Genomic DNA, 14,537 nt, shown 5'->3' with positions numbered 1-14,537 from the left:
ACTACTACTACTACTACTACTACTTCGAATAATATAAACAGTAAACATTCTTGTAACAGTCAACAACAACAACAAAAAGGTTAATGATTGTTATTGTTGTGTTTTTGTTGTTGTTGTTGTCTTTATTACTGCTGCTACTAATTACTTAATTACTGCACAATATAGGTTTACAGAGTAATAAAGAGGTGACCAGCAACAACAATCTTGCTACTACTACTACTACTACTACTACTACTACCACCACCCGATCTTACGAAGCTAGTAACAATAGTAGTATAAATACTAAAGTTAGTAATGATGATGATGACGATGATGATAGAATAGTACCATATGGATGATGATGATAATGATGGTGATGATGATAGAATATAGTATAGTACCATATAATGTTGATGATGAGAGTGTTATATAGCAAAGTGTAGTTTGAATGCAACTTAAATAGGTGAAACTCGCTTTAGTAGCTAACATGCTAAAGTTAGTAATTCAGTAGTAGTAGTAGTAGTAGTAGTAGTAGTAGTAGTAGTAGTAGTAGTAGTAGTAGTAGTAGTAGTAGTAGTAATGATGACGACGATGTAGCAGCTGTAGTGTAGTTTAGTGAAGTATTACAAGGATGGTGATGGGATTGCCCAGTTTAAAATGATTGCAACTTTAATTTGACTCCAAAAAATACAGAGTTCAATTGACAGTAAAGGCATTCATGTAATGAACAACAATTCGAGGTCGGTTGGTTGATTGGTTGGTTGTTTGATTGGTTGTTTGATTGATTGGTTGATTGATTGGTTGTTTGATTGGTTGGTTGGTTGATTTATTGATTGATTAAATGGTTGGCTGGTTGATTGTTTAATTGATTAGAACATTGATGCCTGTATGTTTGTTTAGTTAATTGTTTGGTTGGTCAGTTGGTTCAGTGATTTGTGATTGATTAATTGATTTGTTAATAGATGAATGGCTATGTTTATTTGTTTGACTAACAGTCTATTTGTTTATTTATTAATTTACTTATTTATTATGAATAATAATTGTGAATTATAAATGATTATAAATCTGCCATTTCTCTATACAGAGCAAACACGAACGGTTTGATATCATCCACAAATTCTGTAAGCTGTGATTGATGATAATGCAAATGATGATGATGACGACGACGATGATGAGTGCAGTACTGATGATGATGATGATGACGCTGACGCTGAAGACGACGACAATGATGATGGTCATAGTTAGACTGGCTAAGTAGGTGATGTTGGTTATAATTAGATGATGATGATGATGCTGATGATGATGATGAAAACCGTCACACAGGATTTTGAAAAAGGTAAAAATCACCAACAACACTACAACCATCTAGTAACATCAAAGACAGCAGTCCTAACATCTGCAACAGCAACGACGACGACGACAACAGCAGCTGGTGTAGCGACTTCACCGATGCAAACAACATCGAACAGTAGCGGTAAAAAGAAGAGGGTCTCTGACGTTAACAATAACATTCAACAACAACAACATCAGAAACAACAACATCAGAAACAACAGGCTTTAGCCAATGGAGAGGTAGAATATATATATATGTGTATGTATGGGTATGTGTGTATGTATTTATGTATGTATGTATGTATTGGTATGTGTTTATGTATGAACCCATAATTGATTAGAACTATAAGGAAGTAAATTTGGTTATATTGTAGTTATTATTGTCATAATAATTATATTATAATTAATTATAATTTTCACAGCCCGCTGATACCAGAGGGGATATTATTATGCAAAGTCGACAATATGCCAGTAAAAGAACTTTTACCTTAATTATTATTATTCATTTTATTTATTGTTGTTATTATTATTATTATTGTTGTTGTTGTTGTTGTTGGTTTCTTATTGTTAATGTCATTATTATTATCTTTCGTCTCTTTGAATTTTTCAAGGAGACGAAAGATAATAATTGTCTTCATCTACTATCAATAGATAGATAGATATTAGATGGATGGATGGATAGATATCTAGATGGATGGATGGATAGATATCTAGTGCTATATCTACTTACTGTTAAACACACGTTTTTCTTCTCACTCAGTAGCAGATTATCAACGTAGTCACGCCAGATTATAACTATTGTTATTTATTATTATTACTATTTATTATTGTTATTCCTATTATTAATTATAATAGTCGAAGGCAACCAGTTGGCGAACAAAGGCCAGTATGAAGTTGCCATTCTAGAATTTTCAAAAGCCATACAACTGGACCCCACCGATTTTCGGTTAATAATAATAATAATAACAATAATAATAATGACAATAATAATAATAATAACTTTATTACACTGCTTCTAAGTGTGTTGAATTGGATTGAATGAATGGCGTTTTCTGTTCACTGTGGCTTTGCTGTTTAAGCTTAAGCTCACGTGGCACTCTTTTGTAATCCTGTAAAATGTAACAGGAGGGCGAGTGTAATTACATTTCGTGGTGATAAGTATAATAGTTTTTTAATCATTAATTTTAATCTTACGTTTTTAGGTTTTTTGGTAACAGATCGTTTTGTCATGAAAGGCAGGGTGCTTTTGAAGAGTTTGCACTTTTTTTTACGTTTGGTTGATTAATTGATCGATTGATTGATTGATTAAAGGAATTAATTAAATGCATTAATTAATCAGCGAATGAGTAATTAAGTGAATGAATGGATGAATGAATAAGTGAATTAGAGATAGAATAAAGGAGTGAATGGATGAATGATTAAACCGAAAAACGCTAGAGTATATTAGTAAATAATGGGTTAGTGAATTAATGAATAATTAAGTTAATTAAAAAATTATTAAATGAATGAATAAATGATTGAACGAGTGAATGAATACCAAACAAGTGGTAATTATAAATTAGCTTCAATAATAAAATAACTTCCGAAAAGGGCCCTCAAAGACGCCACTGAAGCCATAACGTTGGCCCCCGAGTGGCCCAAGGGCTATTTCAGGAAGGGGAAAGCTTTAGCTGGCAAAAAAGTACGCTGGCAATAATATTATAAATGATAATATAATGTAATTATAGTAGTAATAATTATAACGCCAATAATGATAATGATTATTGTTATTATTATAAATGATAAACATCTGCAAACGTATTTGTAGTTGTGGATATCGGTAATGATATCGTAAGCGGTGATTCTAACTAGTAGCTAAGAATAATTATTTATATGAAGAGTGCAAAAGCGAGAGAATAACCTTTAACCTTCTATATCAAGAGTGTTATTTATGTAACAACATCCAGGCATTCGTGGAGGCTGAAGAGGCTTATCTGCAAGTACTTAGGCTAGATGCCAAGTGCCCAGATGCTAAATTAGAACTTATCGGGGTCAGAGTTCAACAGCTGATGGTGGGTATTGTGATGATGATGATGATAATGGTTGTAATGATGTGTGTGTGTGTGTAGGAGGGAGTCTTTCTATGTATTTGATACTGGTCAATGCAACATCAGTGTCGGGCATGCTAACCATTACGCTGTTGTTTTGTTGTAATTTTCAAGGAAATGGGATTTAAAAAGCATCAGGCTGCCTGCGCCATACAGCAATGTGAGACTGTACAAGCTGCGTTGGATTGGTTGCTGAGTAATCAAGGTTGGTTGGTTAGGCGGTTGAAAGAGTGAGTGAGTGAGTGATTTATTGGTTAGTTAATTTATAGGCTGGCTGGTTAGAAGACCGTTTGTCTGGTTGGTTGGCTGACCGGTTAATTGTTTGATGGATTAGTTAGATTGTTTAGATTGTAACTTGTATCATTCATCTAACTGACATACTATCATCCCTGATACACTATCATCACCACTTCTGCAGCCTCTGATGCTTCTCTTAGAGATTCAATATCATCGAACGACGACGACGATGACGTCATCGATCTCGCCGCCCTTCAACAAAAACAACAGCATCATCAACAGCAATCTCAACAACAGCAGCTGCAGCAACAACAGCACTTTGTGAAATCTAGTAGCAACAAAGCTGATAGTAACAACAATACAACTGCATCTACAACTGCAGCTACTTCTACAACCACTACAAATACTACTTCTACTGCCAGTAGTAAACAGCAGAAGCAGCAACAGAAGCAACTTCAAAAGCAGCAACAGCAGCAACAACCGCTGCCGCCCATACCACAACATCATTATGAGCAAGCTCAGAAACAGATTTTGATGAATAAGCAACAAGATGTTGTTAAAATGAAGTGGGTTTTTGTTTGTTTCGTTGCTTGTATGTTTGTGTGTGTTTGTTTGGTTGCGTGTGTATGTGTATCTATGTGTCTGTGTTTGCGTGTGTATGTTTGTTGTTTGTATGTGTGTTAGTTTTGCTGATTGATATTGACAATACAAAAAAATACAACACTCCCAATTGTTGAAGATTAACATCAATGTACTAGCATACAAACATACAATGCCTATACACACGCACACATGCATATATACGTACTCGCTCGCACTTACAAACACACACACACACATATAGATACAAACATACAAACAGTCCTAGAAATCCAGAAGGTCTGACTTCACTCTGGGTGGGTAATGTTTTGCCTGAAGCCAAGCAAGAAAACCTCATCAAGTTATTCTCCAAGTTAGTTGCTGTGATGATGACGACGACGATGATGATGATTATTATTATTATTATGGCGATGATGATGTTTGTGATGGTGGTTAGTATGTGTTTTTGATAATGACTTTATTCATTGTGCTGTCAAATATTATTGCTTATTAATTTCTTTACTAAATTATTTACTTAATTATTTACTTGACCTTCTGAACTTGACCTTACCTCCAAATCAAAAGTTCCGTCATTTTTATTCGATCCAACGTCCAGTTTATCTTCTGAACTTTGACCTACATTTTCACTCTTGACCCGACCCACTTTTAGGTACGGTCAGTTGCAGAGCGTGAAGTGCATACCTGAAAAATTTTGCGCATTCATCAACTTCGTCAATAAGGAATGCGCGGGTAAAGCTATGGAGTGTTTGCAGGTTTGTGTGCGTGTGTGTGTGTGCGTGTATGTGCATGTATATGTGTGTGTGTGTTTGTATTTGTACGTGTGTGCATGTATGTGTGTGTGTGTTTGTATTTGTACTTGTGTGCATGCATTCATTTTTGGTTTTTTTTATTGAGTTACGCAAGCAATTCAGTGTCTTACGTACTCTAGAGTTGCCTATTTGCTGAAATTGCTCTTTTAAATTAGCAAGAGGCTTCCTGTGTTAGCCTAACAATACCCTCTCTTTTCTAAATGCTCTTCCTCCTCATTAACATAATTTATTCAGGGGGCGGATCTACTGGGGCAGAAGTTGTTGATAAAGTTTCCAGATCACCCAGTCAACGGGGAGAAAATTATTAAGAGGTAGTTAATTAATTAATTAATCAATTAACTATTGGACTATTCGTTTAATTAATTAGATGGGCTAATTTGTATCTAGCTTTCTGTCGAACTAATTAATTAATTATAATTAATTAATTATAATTAATTAATTAATTAATTAGTACGACATCAAAATCCGGTCAAACTCAGTACCAGCAAAATCTCTCATCTAGAAGCAACACACTGTCATCTTTGCAGTCCAGGTGGTTATGATGAAGATGATTAGGATGATGGTGGTGGTGTAACTTTGTAGATGATGATGACGACGAAGATGATTATTTATAGTCATAATAATAATTATTATTATTTATATTATTATTATTGTTGTTGTTGTTGTTATAATAAAAATTTTTATTATCAATGATACTGAACAGCAATGGTAATGCTTATTCTAATGGCCAAGTACAAAATGGTGGCGTCTACAACAGTCAGGTATTTTGTGTTTGTTGTCGTTGTTGATGTTTCTATTGTTGTTATTGATGTTGTTGTTGTTGTTGTTTTTCGTTAATATATATATATATATATATATATATATATATATATATATATATATATATGTATGATAATTATATTAATAATTATTGTATATATTATATGTTATTATTTATATTATATATATATATTATTATATATATTATATTATATATATATATAATAATTATATTAATAATTATTAACTATAATAATAGTTAATATATATATATATATATATATATATATATATATGTATATATATGTATATATATATATATAATGAATGATGAATACAAATGACAATCACACAAGGGTCTATCTAACAGCCAACAGCAGCAGCAGCAGAGGACCTCGGGACCGGTGAACGGTGACGAGTGCTACTTTTGGCGTACCACAGGCTGCCAGTTTACCGGCACCTGCCGATACAAACATGTACCTGACCACAAGGGTATCGATAAGAAACCCTGGCATAAGTCCAAATAGAGAGAAAGAGAGAGGGGGGGGGAAACCTGACATAAGTCCAAATAGAGAGAAAGAGAGAGGGAGGGAGAGTGGGGCTGGTTTGAGTTGATTGATTGTTGATACAAACGAACAAGTATCCTGTCGTAAGGGTATTGACAAGAAGCCCCGAATTATGTCCTTTCCAAGTAGGGAGAAAGCGAGTTTGATTGGCTGATTAAAAGTGACTTGAGTGATTGATTGATTGATTGATTTGGTAACTGGTTTCTGTGGATTGGTTGATTGGTTAGCTGGTTGATTGATTAGCTGGTTGATTGATTAGCTGGTTGATTGTTCGTTTCTTGATTATTTAATTCTAAGTAAGATAAATTTTTTTTTTTTTTGACGGTTTTATAGGTTGATTGATTGGTTGATAGACTGACTAGATGATTGATCGGTTGACTGGATGTTTGATTGTTTGGTTGATTGGTACGATATTCTTAATTTTCATTTCACTATTTAAAATATAATTCATCATCGTAGTTTATAAAAAAAAAAATAATTGGTTGTTTGGTTGGTTGGCTGATTGATTGTTTGGTTGGTTGGCTTGCTGATCGGTTGGTTGATTTTGATAGATTAATTTAATGATTAGTCTATTAATTAAGCTTTCATTCATTCATCCGTTGTCCACTCATTCACACATTCGTTGATGTTAACAATATGTGATGTGATGGTTATAATAGTGATGATGATGGATGGTGAGAATTGCATTGTTATTGTTGTTGTTATGGTTATTGTTATGGTTATTGTCGATGATGATGAGGACGATGATGATGATGATGATGATGACGACAAAAACGAGAGAAAAAATTAATGATGCTGATGATGGTGGCGGGCGATGTTATTGCTATGATGATAATGGTGATGTGGTTGGTGATGATGATGATGTTATGGTGATAATGATGGCCATACTGATAATGATGATTTTGGCGGCGATTTTTCAAAGTTATTTACCTAAATGATGATCATGAAGATGGTGATGAAGTAATAGGAATATATAATATGATAAAATGAGTAACTCTATATATAAATATATATTACTATTATTATTTTTGTTACTCTTATTATTATTAATATTATTATTGTTATAATGTGTTAAAGATTGATGCTAATGTTATCATATTTGTTACCGCTGTTATCATTATCACATTCTTATTATCATTATATCATCATCATCATTTATTGTTATGTATGTAGATGTATATGTATGTATGCACGTGTGTATATATATATGTGTGTGTGTGTGTGTGTGCGTGTATATATATATATATATATATATATATATATATATATATATATATGTTCAAGTTATTCACCAATTTATAACTGGATTATGTGTTTGCTAGTTTATTGATATAAAATAATTGATATATATATATTTATATATATATATGATATATAATAATTGATATATATATCTATATATATTTATTTAATGTGTAAACAATGTTTTTAGTCAGGTTTATTATTATTATCTTTATTTAATTAATTACTATCTGTTTATTTCTATTATTATCAATTTTACTATTTTCATAAATATTATTATTATTATTGATCGGACTTTGCACAATTTCAAATAGAAAAAATATATAACCTTATATTATAATAGAGGTGTTGGCACGATGGATCATAACAGTAGGAAGTATATACGTATGTATGGGTATATATATATATGTTTAGCTATGTATATATATATATATATATGAATTTAAATGTATTCTTATATATATATATATATATATATATATATAGATCGCAACTACTATATTATTATTGTTGTTATTAAATATATTTTTAATATAATATAATATGAATAAAATCGTTATTATTAATAAGCATAATTCTGTTGCTGCCTGGCCTGTAGATGAGGTGGAATGTTAAATATATTTCTGCTTGAACGAACTGGAAACCAAGTTACGTATTTCCGGATATATATTCGAATCTCTAAAGCCGGTACCATTCACGAGTACGGTTTCCATGTATTATAATTTAAATATATATATTCGTATATATCCGAATCGGTTTGAACGTATGGCCATCTTAATCTGCATAGAAATCGGCTGTACGGCCGTTAATATTCGTGATAAAGGATGGTTGATTCGTCCAATTTTACTGCTATCAATCATTCGGTCAATCACTTAGCTAATCTATCGACAAGTAATCAATTCTTAAATTTATCAACTGACAAACTAATCAATCAGCCAATCGAGCAGTCAATCAAACAGATGTTTAAATAAACAACAGCAAGTTATATATCTCCTATTACAATTTGATATATCAAAATTGCAATAGGAGATAAATAGATGAAACGCGCATGAACATCTTATGAAAAAATTTTGATACAGAATTTAAAAATAACTTATTTAATTAACTAATTAGTTAAATTATAATAAATTAATAATGATGAATTAATTAGTTGGTTTTTACACTTTATTAAAAACATTTTCCTGCTCTCCAAGCGTATGAATTAAGTAGAGTACAGTCTGTCTATAATTTTCTCAGCTAGGATTATTTATTACAAATATAAGTTAGTCAATGAAGTATTTGTGTTATTAGGATGCACATATGTCATGTAAATACTATACATACTAGCATTGCTCAATTCAAACCAAAGGTAACACATGTAAAAATCATTTAAAATATTTTTGAAAAATCTCTCTCTCAATATATATATATATATATTTATATATATGTACATACACACACACACATATTTATATTCAAGTTTTAAAAACATAGATTGCTTGTATAATATATAAGAATGTTTGATTACATGTAAAACACAAAAAATCTGTAATATTGTAACATTGTTTAGCGTAAAACACAAAAATATATCATTCTGTAAGACACAGATGCATGTAAAGAAAGTTGCCATTATAAAAATCTTTACATGTAAATATGGGCAAAGTAAAATGTAATATCTGTTCGTTTTGAAATGTAAAATATTGATGATAATAATATTAATAACAAATGCGGCGTGTACATATAGTAAAATAACTTTGTAATTTTTGCCTGAGACTCACGCACGACACACACACACGCACACACACACACCAGTATGCTCATTTCTTATTCGATCATTTTATGAAATGTTTCGAAACTTTTATTCAGTCATTCACATTACCAATTCATTTTATTCATTCATTTTATTCACCCAATCATTCATTTATTTTACTTATCCAGGCGTTTCATTTATTCAATCAATCATTCCTCCATTCACTCATTCAGACAGAGGTGTGGAATCAAATATTTATATAATATAATTATTCTTGTATAATTCAGAATATGCATTGCCAACTAACTGTTCATAATTCACACATACATAAAAATCAAACCGAAAATATCATAATTAAAACGATATAAAATTATGAATTAAATAAAGAAAAATTATAAACAAAATTATAGCCATAATTATTATTTTTTATTGTGATTATTATTGCTGTTGCTTGTTGACGTAAGCGTCGTTGTCATCGTCGTCGTCGTCACTCATGTTATCGACGATACTGCTTCTGGTATGGGATCTTATCTTTTCATTCAACCTTAGCTAGGTAATTTTTTTAAAAATTCAGTATGTGTGTATGTACGTATGTTTGTCTGTATGCTTGTCTGTATGCTCTTTATATATGTTTGTATGTTTGTTTGTAGGTATATGTGTGTGTGTACATGTATATAAAAATTCACCTCAAATTCAGAATACGGGTCAACCGGGGCTATCGTAACATCGGGTTGATGTTTATGTATCTCGCTTGAACCGACCTAATTATTGATTTATTGATTGGTCGGTTGGTTAATTGATTGGAGGGTTGATTTAATATATAATTGATTGGCTATTTGTTTATTGGTTGGTTGGTAAATAAATTAGGTGACTGGTTGATGGGTGATTGATTAGAAATCACCGGCAACATTACCATCATAATCGACATCATCATCATAATTAGCACCACCACCATCATCATAATTTCCACCATCACCACATCTAACCATAGTTTGGCTGAGAAGGAAAGTTTCGGAGGCTGGCTCCATCCTGAGGTCAAGTATTGGCTGTTTCATCACGTTTCCACCATCAGCAAAGCCCACATGAGCTGGCCTCTGGTTCATATTAAGTGCCTGGGTATGTGTATTTGTATGTACGTACGTGTGTGCGCGTGTATGTGTGTATCTATATATGTGTGTATGTTTGTATATGTGTATTTGTTTAAAACACCAGTGCTAAATCAATGTCAATGTAATAATACCAAAATCGCGTCAATAAAATCACTGTCACTAACAATACAACACAGCAATACCAAAAAGCAGCACATCCCTGACCTTAGCAGAGTTCTTAGAGGACGATTTGGACCCCCCTGTGATGGAGATTAGAGGTTTTTTGACAGGAGTGACGTGGGGTCGACTGCCAAATAACATCTCTTCTTCCGTTTTTCTTTGCTTGTTTTGTTGCTGTTTTGTATTTTTGTATTTGATGTATGTATGAATGTATTTATTGTGATATAAATATAACTCATTAAAATACAAAAATGTTTACATTGCAATACAATACAAAATAAAAACAGTATAATAACCAAAACAATACAAAAATACCATACAAAAATACCATACAAAAATACGGAAAAAATACCAAAAAATACAGTACCCTAGAATGTTTTTCATTCTCTTTGTGCGTTCTGTAGTCGTCCCATTGCATCTTTATGTAATCTTGGTACAGAAAGCCGTTTATTAAGAAAGTTTTGTTCATTTTCTTCTGCCAGAGGTCTATTTCTTCCATCACTTCGTTCTCAATCTGTGTGCGTGAGTGTGTATGTGTATGAGTGTGTTTGTATGTGTCTGTGTGCGTGCGTGTTTGTACGTATTTGTCGGTAAGTATGTACAAATATTTGTGCGCGTATGTAAATAAATAAAGAAAATGAATGATTTTATGAAATAGTACCTATTGAAAGATTAACTGAATAAATAACAAAATTGCCGAATGAACGAATAAATGAATGAGCGAACGATTGAATGAATTGAAGAATGAATGAACGAATGAAGGAATGAAAGAAAGAATGAATGATCTAAACGAACTCTGGGTAGTTCTTTAGTGATCTTTTTCCTTTCCTTTTCCTCTTGAAGTAAGCTCCATCCTTTATCGAATAATCTGTTAGGATTGCTGGCTCTTCTCTGATTGATTGGTTAGATGAATGAACATTCAAACAAAATCAAAAAACAAGAACACACGCTCACAAACAAACGAACAAACAAACAAACACATAAAAACAGACCTCAAATTCTAGAAACTGCTCCCAGACCATATCTCTATGTTGGACTTTTTCGAATAATGATTTATGCTCTTCGTAGTAAGCTTTCAACATTCTTATCTCTTCCTCATGCTTTACTAAAACTTCTTCATTCCACTCATCTGTGTACATATGTTTGTATGTACGTATGTATGTATGTTCACATTATTCAGACAAATGTACAGAGTAACAAAAAAACATACCTACACAAACACTCAAACAAACAAACACACAAACAAACACAAACAAACAAACCGCTATAAAATCCTTTAAACATTTTTCTCTGCTCCATTGGGATATAGCATCGATCCCACAACTTATCCAACTGCTTCCTCAGGGATCCAATTATCATTGATGCATTCTGGATCTTCAGGATTTTGCATCTGTTAATCTCTTCATTTAGCTGGAGAAAGAATTAAATTGAATAATAATTATTAATATTATCCTAACTATTATTATCATAAATATATTATAAAAGCATATTCCTTACAAAATTCCCCACCACTCAGTAAATTCCCTAATCACACTAAAACTTACAGCCAGTATGGTTCTCTGCTTGATGCCAGTGTATTCCTCTGAGAATTGCGTCCTCTCTGTGATGGAAATTCCAAGCTGGTCCCAAAGATAATAAAGTTCAGTCGTCAGTCTTTCCGCTGTTTCTATGTTCTCTCTTAACCTTTTCTGTAACTGTTGGTTTTTTTTCTTTTACTGATCAACACCTCAATCACTATTACTTCATTCATTCAACTAACAATATATTTATTCACTCACTCAATCATCAATCAACAAACTAATTACTGAATTAATCAATCAACTAATCAATCAGAGCCAACAGGCCAACTAATCAATCATTAGATAACAAAAAAACCAACCAATCAAACTAACTCGATCGTGGAAAACTGCAAGTAATTTCATATTTTCAGACGAAAGAACGAACGAGTCATCGCTTTCATTGATCACATCCTGCTCGAACTGAGAGGCCAGTGGTATATCTAGCTGCAACAACATCTCCTTTACTTGTTCTTTGGTCTGTTTAAGTATCTGCTCTCTCTGGTCCTGTGAACATGTACATTTGAATGTGCAAATGTGGTGAATGTTTATAACAACAATGACAAAAATCAATCTACGCCAACCTTTTCATCTTCTAATTTTCTAATATGCTTATCCAGTTCGTTCAGCTGTTCCTCACTTGGCACAATCCCACTGGGAACGTAGAACGGAATTTCACAGAGAAGATTGCACAGTTCCTGATCGATCCTGGATAGGGATTTTAGGCGTTCCATCTTCTTGGCTTTCTCCTTTTGTAATGATTCTAATTTTAGCCTGAGGTCTTTCTCTAATTGGAGGACTGTTAATTCTTCATTGGGCTGTGTGTGTGGGGGTGGGGGGGGGGGTAATGAGAGATCTTTATTTTAAATTTGTAAAATAATTTTATTTTTGTTAATTTAATAAGTCATGAAATGGCTGACAAACAAACAGATTAATAGTAAAAAAAAACAAATAAAACAAAAACAAAAAAACAGACAAACAGAAAAATAGAAACAGACAAACAAACAGATGGATAGACAAACGGTCAAACAAACAAACAATCAAACAGACAAGCACACATAAACAGACATTATAAGGTTCTAATTTTAGCTCCCCACACAGCTTAAGCACTTCCTGGTGATAAGCTTTGACACTATTCAGGATCGACTGCCTGGTTGACTCCTCTTCCCTTACCATATCGTCAAGAAGATCTCGAAGGTGACCTAGCATGACTTTCTTTCGCAGCAGCACATCTTTTCTATTGAGTCCTAAATCAGTCCAGATTTCCATCAACTTTGAGATGCCTACTTCTAGATATTCCTGAAAATTTTCTGTGTGATCAGTCCTTGATTAGGGGTGCAAATTTTTTTCAATTTTAATATCATCTTAATAATAAAGTAAATTAATATATTTATAAAATATTGAATAATTTACTAAAAACTCCTCAAATCAAAATAGCAAACAGTCAAACAGATAGGATAATAGGACAACCAAACTAAACCAAATAAAATAAATAAATCTAGTAATCCTTATTTAAGCAAATCGTCATTAATCTAGCAATCACCACGTTTTCACTAATTCTAATTCACTTCATCTTAATTAGTTAATGACAATGTCAAATGAAAAAAATACCAAAATAAAACGTAAAACCTGAGTACAAGTTAGTACTATAATAACTATAGTATAGTACAGTGTCACAAAAATTAAAAAAAGGCAAATTTTTTAACAATCTACTAAGTACCAACTCTTCATCAGACGTTCGATTCTCCATCTTGAAATCGGCGCAAAAATAACTTAATATTTTAAAAGCAATACATTTAATTTAAACAATATTCAATAAAATTTAAACTGAAGTTTATTTCCCTCTTGGCGGAGCAGTTTAAATCATGAGGCGCTTCATTTTGTAAAAATATTTTTCACACAGTGTACGTACATATTTGTATGTATACCCGTTAGCTTACTAGTTCGTTTGCTTCTATGTCTTCTATACGCTTATATCGATAAAAAGGACGAAAAAGAAAATTTATTTCTTAAATCAAATACTATATGAATAAAAGTGCATTAAAATCAAAAAACTAAAACAATAATAATAAAAACAATAAAAAACATATTATTAATATTATTATTTAAGATAAAATACACGAGGAGGAAGTCAAGCATTACTCAAAAAAATAATATGTAAGCAGAGAATGCTGTCGACGAAAGAGATAAAAATAGTGATCATCATCACTCCTATTATCATTATCATCACTTCTATCATCATCATCACTTCTATCATCATTACTTCTATTATCATCATCAACATCATCGTTATCACCACTTCTATCATCATTATCATCACCATTATTATCATCACTCCTATCAGCATCATCATCACCATTATCAGCACCGTCA

At 32.1% G+C, this 14,537-nt stretch overlaps 2 protein-coding genes across 2 annotated transcripts; one reads left to right on the top strand and one right to left on the bottom strand.

Annotated features, from left to right (window-relative positions):
- Nucleotides 1-2,159: 2,159 nt before the first annotated feature.
- On the top strand, nt 2,160-6,330 carry HELRODRAFT_116907 (hypothetical protein; the record flags this gene model as incomplete). Its single annotated transcript, XM_009012507.1, has 10 exons — nt 2,160-2,257; nt 2,514-2,564; nt 2,902-2,992; nt 3,258-3,362; nt 3,513-3,603; nt 3,817-4,201; nt 4,498-4,587; nt 4,885-4,987; nt 5,279-5,358; nt 6,174-6,330. Exons 4-10 carry the CDS (start codon nt 3,360-3,362, stop codon nt 6,328-6,330), a joined length of 909 nt encoding a protein of 302 aa, XP_009010755.1. The 5' UTR covers nt 2,160-2,257; nt 2,514-2,564; nt 2,902-2,992; nt 3,258-3,359.
- Nucleotides 6,331-10,608: 4,278 nt separating this feature from the next.
- Nucleotides 10,609-13,457, bottom strand: HELRODRAFT_91651 (hypothetical protein; the record flags this gene model as incomplete). Its single annotated transcript, XM_009012506.1, has 9 exons — nt 10,609-10,782; nt 10,976-11,122; nt 11,404-11,499; nt 11,601-11,737; nt 11,871-12,018; nt 12,153-12,317; nt 12,516-12,665; nt 12,743-12,982; nt 13,233-13,457. Coding segments are annotated over 9 exons (1,482 nt in total), but the record flags the coding sequence as incomplete, so codon positions are not given.
- Between the last annotated feature and the right edge of the window lie 1,080 nt (nt 13,458-14,537).

The sequence above is a fragment of the Helobdella robusta genome, assembly GCF_000326865.2.
Source record: "Helobdella robusta unplaced genomic scaffold HELROscaffold_108, whole genome shotgun sequence".
In the NCBI taxonomy this organism is placed as follows: Eukaryota; Metazoa; Annelida; class Clitellata; order Rhynchobdellida; family Glossiphoniidae; genus Helobdella; species Helobdella robusta.
This window is presented reverse-complemented; position numbering and strand designations above follow the sequence as displayed.